At 40.6% G+C, this 11,742-nt stretch overlaps 1 protein-coding gene across 1 annotated transcript in view; it reads left to right on the top strand.

Annotated features, from left to right (window-relative positions):
• The first annotated feature begins 2,925 nt into the window (after nt 1-2,925).
• DENND3 (DENN domain containing 3) overlaps nt 2,926-11,742 on the top strand; it is a 37,111-nt gene continuing 28,294 nt past the window's right edge. Inside the window, exons 1-4 of the mRNA XM_009901283.2 lie at nt 2,926-3,049; nt 8,829-9,102; nt 9,827-9,942; nt 10,439-10,578. Coding sequence (XP_009899585.2) covers nt 2,966-3,049; nt 8,829-9,102; nt 9,827-9,942; nt 10,439-10,578 — 614 coding nt within the window. The 5' untranslated portion in view covers nt 2,926-2,965. The remainder of the gene's footprint in view (nt 3,050-8,828; nt 9,103-9,826; nt 9,943-10,438; nt 10,579-11,742) is intronic.

Here is an 11,742-nt window from a genome sequence, read left to right as displayed (position 1 = left end):
GACTTGACAGCAGAAGTTGCAGCATGACACCCTCATGCAAATCAGCTCTTGAAGCAGTACCCAGGAGTTAATGGTTTACAAGAAGTTACATCCCGTCTAGCTTGTCATAGGTGACACAACGACATGTGCCTAACTGCTGTATTTGCCCTGTCAGGCTATATATAAATATACTCCCTTTTAGAGTGATACAGAACACCTTAAAATCTGTGATATCCTAATATTTTGAAACTCCCTATGTCACTTAGGAATTTTCCCTCTAGAAGCTCAAGGAGTGTAAAATGTAAAATGCCTTTCTCAGCTTTACTGCAGAGCTGTTGTTATCAGGTGGTTAACACTTAATAAAGGACCAAATTCTTAACCCTTAAGGGTACCAAAGATAAAAGAATGTAAGATGCTATCATGAAGACACGTTTAATAGCTTGATATCTACTACACTACCTTACTTATATCTATTCCAGTATCTTATCTTTATCTTACAATATAGTTTTTATCTTCTTAACAGAGGCAGTCTGCCTAAAACATAAAGATGGTATTTGGAAGCTGAATTAGATTTCCATCTCAACAGAATCTTTAATTATTCAGATATGACCCTCAGGTATGATAGGGCCTTACCCATGCTGAGGAAACATCAAAACAAACAGTTTTTTCTGCATATAGCTCTAAGCAGCTGAGTACCGCATGAGATAGTTAACACAAACATTTACTGTGTTTATGATCTTACAAAAATCAAACATAATAAATGTGGCATTCCTTCCTCTGATGACAATTTTTAGGAGAAAACTGATTTAACTACATAAATCTTTTCATAGCACGAAGATTCTTTACGTTATCCCATATAGCAGGTTTCCTATTTCCAGAGTTCTGGAGATTTCATCAGATTCACATGAATACCTTTCATCTTGTAGTTCTGTTGTGGTAACAACTTCACCATACCCTTGCTTTGAGGGATATGTTAATTATGAAAAAGATGCATCTAGTATTTATCATTTCAGATAGAGAATCAGAAGCTAATCATCATACAAATTAATTAACTACAGGGTGACCTGGATTGGGTAATAGCCTCAGCTCATTTGCTGTTTTCTTTTAATGTGGTCAAACACTAGGTCATAGCTATAGGTCAATGAATGCAAGACACAGGGTTGTCATGCTGGAAGTAACAACCTTAAGAAAACCATACAGGGTTACAGTGGATTACCAATTAACACTACAACCTTTCTGAATGATTCATACATCAGTCTTCCTCTGCTTTAACTAGGTGAGGTTAACAATTATAAATAGCAATGCGACTTACCACTGTATATTCAGCAACAGTAAAGGTTATTTTTGGTGTTGACAATTTAAAAAGAATATGGGGGAAAAAAAGTTGAGAAATGATGCACACAAGTGATTAGAAAAGAGCTAAAATGCATGAACTGTATAATAAGTTAAAATACACTAATAATCTTGAACTCTGCAAGGAGAAATCTTTTCATAGTGAAGATTCTGTTCAAACAGCAGGCAAACTGTAACATGATCCAGTGGCAAAAAAAGCAAGTTAAATGCTGAAGCGAAAAATGAGATGCCAAACTTCTAACAGTAACTGATAGTAATCCCTCTTGTAGGAACTCATGGTGCCAGCCAGAAGCTACAAATTTCATACAGGAATTGCTCTTATTCTGTGGCCTAGGCTACACAAGCTAAACAGGATGATTTAATAATTCCTTACGACCTTAAAAGTTAATTAACATAAATCTTCTCTCACTTTGAAGAAGCAATCTCTTAACTTCCAGATTTTCAGGAATTTCCTTCTTTCAGTCAATGCTATATAATTTCCTATATTCTGTGTTTGTGACTTCCTTTATATTTGAGAACACTGGAGGCCATGTGATCCTGAGCTTTAACACCACAAAAGTTCAGGTAATCCCCATGAAGACCACCACCTCTTGTGTTTCTAACGTTCATTGTACTTATTGAAGAAATCTGTTCACAACTCTAGACTGACAACAAAATCATGAGAGCCTGGAGCAATTTATTTTTGCTGTTTGAAGTACGTGAACACTAGCCCACAAAAAGTTCGTGGCTGTGTTGAAATGATTGCTCATCCTTTCAGTTTCAGAGAGACGGCTCTCTGCAGTTTCGCGTACTTCAGGCATCGGTCCCATAAGGAAACATTTCCCTCAGTGAAGATCTACACAGAGCCAATACATACAGAGTGACTCACAGTCAGTTTAAAAAGCTCAAAACCAAATCCCGGAGTCCCCTGTGTTGTTTCTGTGAAGGCAGCTCCACCGAGAGCTCTGCTGCTCCTGAGGCAAAGCACTACGCAGTCTGCAATCAGCTATGTGCTTGTAGGTCATTGAAACTATGACCCATAATAAATATAAGACTCTTAGTGGCATACCCCTACTGACTCACCTGGAGCAAACAGGCGCTAATGGCACCACTTGTCATAACACCAGGCCATGATTTCATCTACCTCTCCGACACGCCGGCGACGGGCAACCCTGAGGCACCTCAACCCCTCCGGCCCAACAGACCCGCTGGGAAACCAGCCAGGAGAAAACAGTGGCCTCCCCTTTGGGTGGGGAGTGTCTTCCGCGGGAACTCGCCTAGCAGGGAAAGGAGATGGAGATAGGGTAGACGAGGAGATGCGGCGAGGCGAGATGGGGCGGGGTGGGGACACACGCAGAGCGGGATTCGGCCAGCGGTACTACAGCCTCACGCCCGCCCCTATATCGGGCGGTAAGGGGCGACGTCCCGCCCCCATCCGGACTGCGAGGCCGCCGCAGGCAGGCTGTACTTTTCACACTGGTCATAGGTCCTCAGAGCGACGGGAGATATAACCAATCAAAACACGCATTTCCGGGAGGGGAGGTCAGCGGTGCAGTGCGACGCAGTCTGAGGGAGAGAGTGTTCCCGCCTCTGCCCGCCCCGCGGGAAGGAGTTCTCGCAGCCCGCCGTGCCCGCCGCCACTGCCCACTGTACCATGGAGGACGTGCTGCCCCCGGGCCTGCTGGAGATCTGCCTGCTGGTCGGCGTGCCCAGGGAGCGCGTCAGGGCACTGGTCCAGGTGAGCGGGGACTTGCTGAGGGGAGGGAGCGCAGGACGGGCAGGCTCGGCGGGACTCGGTGGTCCAGTGCCTCGGCTGGTCTGTGGAGCAGTGCAATTGGAGTCTAACCAAGAGTCTGAGCCGGGTCAGCTCCTCCTTAGCCGGGCCTCTCTTCCCAGTACGGACTTGAATAAGACTGGGGGGTTGTCTTGTTTTTGTTGTCATGGGATAAAGATGGAATACTTCAAAGAAAACTTATTTTGTCAGAGGATCATCAACGGAGTAGGACTAGGTTGGTAGTGTTGTTAAGTAATTACATTTTTTGGGTAGTCTGAGCTCAGATGAAGACTCCAGTGTAGCTTTATACGATCAGGAGCAGAAAGACACTTGAACAATAGTGGTAGTTTACTGGATGATATCCCATGTCCCGTTTTCCGGTGGAGATAAAAGCTAACGACAGGGGAATAAAGCCTGGTAACTTGCATCCTTAGGACAACGTGAGGTGTAACTGTCTCCCTGTGAGCTTAGTGCTCTGAACTTGGCACAACCCGAGCAATTCAGATACAGCAGGAGTTGATGGGTTGGTTTCCGCTTTGAGTATGTGGTTTTTAATTTGTTTATGACTGTAGGCACTTCACACACGAATTAACAATTAAAATCCTCTTCTTGATTGTGCTTTGTTGAAATGTGCTGATGGTTTTCTTAGGTGGGAGTGTCCGTGGTGCCAGTACGTGCTTCAGAGCCAAGCTGTTCTCAGGGGTCTCGAGTTGTCTTGCTTCAACTTGAATTTGATTGTGTGCTCTAATAGCATTAGATAGAGAAGTCTTTGTTAAACTTGTTGCTGCTTGCTGCTCAGGAGACAGCTTTTACTGATGTCAGCTTTTTAAGTGGTATCAGGTAAAGTAGAGGTTCAAATTCCAGGATCTCACTAATGTGTACATTCAAATTGGGAAAATAGTTGTGCCATAAATGTCAACACCAGGCTTTTGAAATGGATGTGCATATGTTATTCTGGCATCTGTGTGAGAAGTGTGACCCACCACAAGAAGTAAATCCAAAAGAAAGGGAATTGGTTTTTCATTCCAGTCTGCTTGTTTGATTGCATTGCTTCCAAAAAGCGTGTAGAACAACAAATAAGAGATAGGCTGCAAAAAGTGGGAGCCACATAGACTGCAAGTTTTGAATTACTTCTTTGCTCAAGTAGTGAAGTTGAGTGTCAGATAAAAAAGGAGTCTCTAGCCTTGTCAGTATTTAACTACAGTAATGTCCCTGCAAGCTGTTACACCACAGTTATTGTCTTAGGGCAAGTTTATAGATTTACTCCACATCCTTTTCCTTCTGCCGGAAGGAAATGGTGGGATAGGTTTTGTGTCTGATTTCAGTGAATGTAGAAAGGAAAGACTTCACTGACAGAAAATAAAAACATTTAAATGCAAAGTAATGGCCCACTGATTATATTTACAGATTAAACAGCAGGGGAAAATTTTTGCAGGTGCTTCAGATCTTGGTCCTGAAAGTATGCGTGTGCATTCTTAACTTTATTGTAATATGGGGTAGTAAAGTCAATGAGGTCAGCAGGAATGATATAACACACTTCCAAAGAAAAACATAATCTCATATGATTGACTTGTTTTCAGTGCAGATTCCAGGAAAAAAAAGATAACAGATTTGCACTGAAACTCATTAAACTGAAGTTTCTGGGCTGTCATCCATCAGTTGCCCTTATTACTAAGATAATTATTACTCTAAGATTTCAATTTGAAGAGATCAGAGGCTGCTATTTTCAGACAGAGATTGCTTCTTTAGTGTTGGAAATGTGTATTTTGTAAGAATGAGAAGTACAATAGTGAAGATCATATGGCCATCTTTAATAAGACTTCTTTCCCCAAAGTTTTCTTCAGCTATAAAGCTAGATTTTAATATGGCAAGGATGATGTACAAGCTGTCTGAGATGTCTCAGATCTTCCTATCAGCTCCATTGCTAGGTTCTGTACCTACTTACCACAGTTAGTGGTACAGATCTTGTTTCTTACAATATGTGTGTCATGTTTGGTTTGCTGGTTACATTTGCATCAGCAGGGCCAACATTTTTTTCATTCTTCTGTAATGCATCCTAGGTGTCAAGTTGTGCGAAAGATACGTGATCAAGTAGCAGCCTTCCAGCACCTACAAGAAAGCTGGAGAAGAACCTTTTACAAGGGCATGTAGTGATAGGACAGAAATAATGGCTTTAAACTGAAAGCTGTAGATTTAGATTAGATCTAAGGAAGAAATTCTTCCCTGTGAAGGTGTTGAGGCACTGGAACAAGCTGCCTAGAGAGGTTGTGGATAGTCCATCCCTGGAAGTGTTCACCACCACTTTGGACAGGATTCTGGGCAACCTGGTCTATCATGAGGTGTCCCCGCCCAAACTATTCTACAATTCTCTGAAGTTGAGCATTAATCAGCAGTGTGCAGCTGTAGCAGTGAAGAGTATCTGTGTAATGGCCTGCATCACTGGGACGGTAGCTCACAGGTGAAGGGAAGGGATTATTGCTGTTACTGTTATTACTCAGTGCTCTTGAGGTCACATCTGGAATACTGTCCCATTGGGATTATCTGCATGAGGGCTGGGGTACAAGGCAGGGAGAATCTCCTTCATAAGTGATTTCTGAAATTTGATGGGATAAGACCCAGAGCAACCTGATGGAAAGTAAAAGTTATCATTGCTTTGAGCAGAGGATTGCACTGGAACCTTCAAAGATCCCTTTCAACCTCATTTTTCTAAGACTTCATACTTTTCCCTGCCCAGTTATTCCTTAGAGAAGCCAGTTCTTCCATGACATTCAAAATTACATTAACTTTTTCAGTGATGGGAATAGGAGGCTGAGGTGAAGGAAACACCAGAGAGATGAGATCACACTTGAATCTGTGGTTTCAACACACTACTTCTTGTTTGTGTCTAAAATAGCTCAGTCATTGTAAATACCCTGTCTGTTATCTGTGTTGCATACAGTGCCACTATTACAGGAACATAAACATTTAATAGGGAGGGAATACACCCCCCTGGCTTCTGGAGTCTTGGAGAATTACAGGAAAGAAACTGGTGTTTATAAGAAGCTATGTTTCATGAAAGAACAATAACCTCCCATGTATCACTGTGGGTTGGGGGTTGACCTGCTGGAAAGCAGCGCTGCGAAGAAGGGCCTGGGAGTGCTGGTGAACAAGTTCACCATGAGCCAGCAATGTGCCCTTGTAGCCAAGAAAGTGTTCTGGGGTGTGTTAAGAGTGTGGCCAGCAGATCAAGAAAAGTTCTTTCCTCCCTCTACTCTGCCCTGGTGAGGCTGTACCTGGAGTGTTGTGTCCAGTTATCGGCTCTCCAGTTCAGGAGAGACAGGCAGCTACTGGAGAAAGTTCAGCGGTGGGCCATGAGGATTATTAGGAGGATAGAGCATCTCTTGTGAGGAGAGGCTGTTTAGCCTGGAGAAGGTATGATTGAAAGGGGATCCTCTCATTGCATATAAGTATCTAAAGGGTGGTCATGAGAGTCGAGCTGGGCTGGTCTTAGTGCGAGGGACAACAGGTACAATTTAGAACACAGGAGGTTTCACTTGAGCTTGAGAAGAAACTTCTTTCCTTTGGACATGACAGAGCACTGGAACAGCTGCCCAGAGAGGTTGTGGGGTCTCCCTCACTGGAGACTTTCAAAACCCACTTGGATGCATTCTAAAATAAAGAAGTAACAGTAGAAGCAGAGAATAAAAAATGTTCAAAGAATGGTAGAAACAAGTGAGTATTGTTCTGTTGCTGCCTATTCACTGCTGTTGAAATGAAAAGGTAAGAAAAGATGTCTTTGGCCATAGACGTTAGTAAGAGCAGATTTGAATGCTGACGACTGAGTCACTGGGTCAGTGACAGGGCCGACAGTGCTGTTCTGTGGGGAAAAGAGTGGTGTTTAGTGCCTTTCCTGTAGTTCAAGATGTCAAGGACCTGCTACACTGTGAGGCTGCTAAATTGCTGGCTGTTATCCAGCACTTTGTAGTGCAGAGATGCTTTCAGTGTAAGTCAGAATTGTCTTGTCAAAGCAACTTTGGTTGAAAACAACCTCTGCAGGGCAAATCTGCCAAGACTGCAACTGTTTGAGTAGGTCTGTGTTTTTCTTGCATAATAGCCTCGGGGATGAGCCTTAATTCTTAATTTCCTTCTGAAATGTTTAGCTGCATGTTATTTTGAAAATGGTCATGTTGGATTTATCTCCATTTCCAGTTTCGTCACTTGAAATGAATGTTAGCTGCCAGTTAAGGAAAATGACACTTGGAGATTTTAGCATGGCAGTATATGGCATTCTGTACCACATTTTTTCATGTGATTTTTGAAGTAATTGCTATTTTTTGGGTATCCCAGTGGATACTTACCTGAAATATTAATCTTTTCTCCTCTTCTTTCTAGTTCAGACTCTGTGTGTTCATTAAAAACAGTGTTTTTTCACTTCTTATTTTTATTGAAGTATTTTCAAGTATCTCATTTTAGAGTATGGTGGAGCTTAAGATGCAGTAACTCATATATCATTAATGTAGTATCTTGTCTTATTTTTCCTATGATGCTTAAAAGTGAAGAAGATTGCTGGTGGATTCATCTACCAGGACAAATAAGCTGAGATTTTCTGTTCCAAAACTAAAGTGGTCAAAGATTGGCTCCAGTGAATCAAGAGCTTTGTATATTGTAGGTATTTTTAAAAGTAGGGAAGTAATGAGAGAGGCCATCTTAAATGTGAGTTATACCCATGTCTCATGTCTGAAGGTAAAAGCAGCATCTTTCTTTCATCTGTCTTTGTACCACTTAGGAAAAGTTGAAAATGAAACAAATTTTAGCCACAGTGAGGCTTGCCTTTCCTGTTTCCAAATATCCATTGACTAAACAAAGCTTTTGCTTGCTGTTTTGGCCTTGCAGGAAGAATGAAGATCACAGTGAATGCAGCTACTTATCTCCTATTTATATGGTCAAGAGTACAAAAAATGCTCCCGAGTACAAGGAAATCTCTTGTCACTTCCACCACAGGTTTTCCATAACAGGGCAGCAAGGGCATTCAGTGCAGTAGTGCTTTGCATAGCTGCCTACTAAACCCCATAATTTCATACATGCTCTTGGGATGCCTGTTCCACTTACTCCTCAGTATATGGAGAAATTTTCATGGCTTCAGGTTGAACAGTGCCTTAAAATTGTGTTTATTGTAACAGTGATTGTCATTTTTAGTTGTACTTTCTTGATTGCTTTATAAAAGTGAAATGTTGTGAAAGCTTATGTAGTTTTTTGGGAAGTATTTTTGGTTTTTTCATTGATTTTGTTTGTTTGTCTTCATGTAGAGGCTATTCATAGTTAAAATGTGGCTTTTCCTAAAGCTGAAAAAAACCCATTTATCTAGGGAGTTCAGCTGGTTTTCTTTATTTTCATTCTTTTTTTGCCTGGTTTCTCTCACTGCCAGCGTTATTTTTAGTATAGCTTAAGTATATCCTAACACTTCAAATGAAGGAATAGCATATTTGATACTTGTTAGTTTTCTTATGCCAGCGGCACAACACTGATACTGTTCATTTTCAGTGGTGAAGAGAGATTATTTGCCTACTGAAAATGCCCAGATTATTTCCCTTGCATTAACATGTGTGAAGCAAGAAATCAGAAGGAAAAAATAATTAAGGAGAAGGAAAAATGTATTCTAAACCCACTATTTTAGGGGTAGACAGCAGACAGGGATAAAAATGGTCTAAAAGAAAATCTATCAAGATGTCTGTCAATTTAGTGGCTGTGTTTGGTTTTTTTATAGGGGACACAAAGGAAACTTAAAAGCCTCCCTCCCCTTGATCCAGAAGTTCTTTCTGTATTTGTGCCTCCATTTGTCAGCAGAGATGATGCTCAGATGATTAATGCTGGTAATAGCTTGAACAGAAATAAACGCCGGTCTTTCCGAAAGAAAAAAGAGAAACCAAAGACTGAAAATGTCAAGAGTCTCAATGGGGAGCAGAAAGCACCTGACACTGAAGATGTGACCGTTCCAAAGGACATTGATCTTATTGGTTTGCCACAGTTGTGCTTCCCAGGTATGGCGACTTCTCACTTCATGAGAATTTTGAATATCTATTTGTTGACCCATAGTACAGCCATATTTGTTTATTTATTAGAATTGTTATCTCTTTGTATTTCACAGTTTAAATAATGTGTCTGCTTGTGAGCAGGCAGTAATGAAAGCAGCTGTTACCCTGATGAGGGTACCCTTACTCTATATGTCTCTGTGGTGGGAAACAGATTTGTTAGCAGTAGTAACTGCACCACCTGCAAGGGAGGGAAGCTGAAAGAAAGTTCCTTTACCCTTATTGGTAAATCTTGGTCTGAGTGAGCTGCACACACTGCTAAAATTCCCTTTTTCCCCCCAAATGGCTGAGTAGTCTTTCACTTTTTATTTGGTATTAAGATATACCTGAAGTAGTGACCGCTTCCTCCAGGTTTAATTGCAGAAATACTCACATGCATGTCACTACTGCAGACCATATAAATGGCTTGAAAGGACAAAAAAAAAAGGGGAACTAACACCATCTATTGTATTTTACCACTTAAAATGCAGAATAGTAATATTTTTGCTTCTTTAGTAAGGTGCAGCTTACAGCTTTTGTAACAATCCTTAGGTTAAACTGACTGTATATATGCATTTTAACTCCTCAAAATGAGATGCTTCTCTTGAAATTAAGTGCAAATGTGAAGTATTTGTCATGAATTGGGTTTCAGGCAGCTGTAGTTAAAAAAAAAAATGTTCTGTCTTCATTGCAGGAGGACTTCATTTAACTTCTGAATCAAAAGACGACCACATTCATTTCCTGGTCTTCACAGATGTCTGTGGTAACAGAACATATGGTGTTGTAGCTCAGTACTACCAGCCTATGCAAGTATGTTATTTAAGTCATACTTTCATTAAAACAGAGTAAAAGATACAAATTAAAACACTTTGAGAATTATTTCAGGTTTAATTATTGAAATAAGTCAATAGGTTTTTATGTTAGTAGGAATACAGAACAAATCATACTTTATATTGCCATTGTAAATTAAATATATTGGAACAGCATTGCATTAGGAAAAACTGTTAGGAATTTCATCTGGGTGTTTTAAATATTTGGGAGCAGACTTTGTGCTTTGGACACTGGTTTTGGTAATAACTGTATCCTGTGTCCTTTCTTAATTCCTTTTGTGCAGAAATTCTCTTTAATACGTCTATCTAAGTCTTGTAGGCTGACATTTTTTTCTGAAGAACCTAAGGGACATCAATATCCAAATCTCTTTTAAATTTAGAAGGAATTGGGTATCGTATCTCTAGGCGTCTCAAAAAAATATCAGGTGTAAATTTATGTTTACCCATAAACACATTAATCTGTGGTTGTCTTGCAGGATGGCTGCATTTCCTCGAACAGGCAGGCCCACTGGGAATCCGTGCAGACTGGGAAGATGCCTGTCTGTTTTGTACCATTTGCTATTTGTGTTATATCCAGATATCCTTATTTCAATGCCCTCAAGGATTGTCTGTCTTGGTAAGACTTGATATCCTGTGTGTTTCTTCTGGAATAACAGTGTGCAGGTTTTAATACTTGAATTTGCATAATGTGCTCAGGATAGCTGCAGAATGCTAAAACAGGCATTAGTTTAAGTGACAGTAGTGGGAGATGGAAGTGTGTGGAAGAGGAAAAGAATAAATGTAATGTGAATATGAGCACAAGTTCTAAATATCACAGAAATTAGTTCTCATTTTGTCTTCATTGTCTTTGAGGTTTTTGGTAAGTCTAGAAATTACTCAATTGCAGGGAGCAGATTTCTAAGTTGTTGCTTATTTTTTCTCTTCTTCCCTTTTTTTTTCCTTTGAAGAGAGTTAACAATAATTGTGCTACACACTAGCTTTCCAGTGGGTGGGTGATAGCATAGATTCAGCTTTACAGTATTCTTGTTCATCAGTGGTTTGTATAGTATATTCATAGGCTTGTAGTGTGGTTTGGGTTAGAAAGGGCCTTTAAACGTCATCTAGTTCAATTCTCCTGCAGTGAGCAAGGACATTCTAAAGTAGATGAAGTTGCTCAGAGCACCATCCAGCCTGACCTTGAGTATTCATTAATGAGTCATTTCTTCTCTGAAGTGAGACATCTCTGAGCTAGCAGAAGTAACCAATTTATGAAGGAAGTTTTAAAGAGCCCACTAAGGTAGAAGTGAGATAATATTCAGGAAAACCATGGAAAATTCTAGAGGTTACAAAAAATGTGTCTATGTCTTGTATTTTTTTTAAAGTAGATGGGAACTGAGTGGAGTTCACTCTCTCTGGATTCAAACTTCTACTTCTGGGTGGCCATTTTAAACATTATAATTAAACATCTTGGCCTTGATTTGCACCTGTTTAAAGTGTTATTACCCAAAGTAGCTGCTGTGGATGCCTTTTCCCTTTAAGCTGAGTCTGCACTGGTTTCTAAGTAGAGTTCAGATTTGTCAGTAACCTACCATCTAAGCTCTACATGATTTGTAGACACTTGAATAACCTTCCATGCTAGTCTGTGTGTTGTCCCAGTCATTTAACAGAGGAATTAGTCATACAGTTGCAGAGCTCCTCTGTCCCCTTTTTGTTGCTGCATCTGGATCTAAGATGTCACTGTGTGTACCTGACAGGGGAATGGAAGTGACCAAGCTGCTTTTGGTGCTGACCTTTCTCAGTG

This window comes from Dryobates pubescens, chromosome 14 (genome assembly GCF_014839835.1).
Source record: "Dryobates pubescens isolate bDryPub1 chromosome 14, bDryPub1.pri, whole genome shotgun sequence".
NCBI classification, from domain to species: Eukaryota; Metazoa; Chordata; class Aves; order Piciformes; family Picidae; genus Dryobates; species Dryobates pubescens.
The sequence above is the reverse complement of the archived record's forward strand: the minus strand, read 5'-3'. Positions and strand labels throughout refer to the sequence as shown.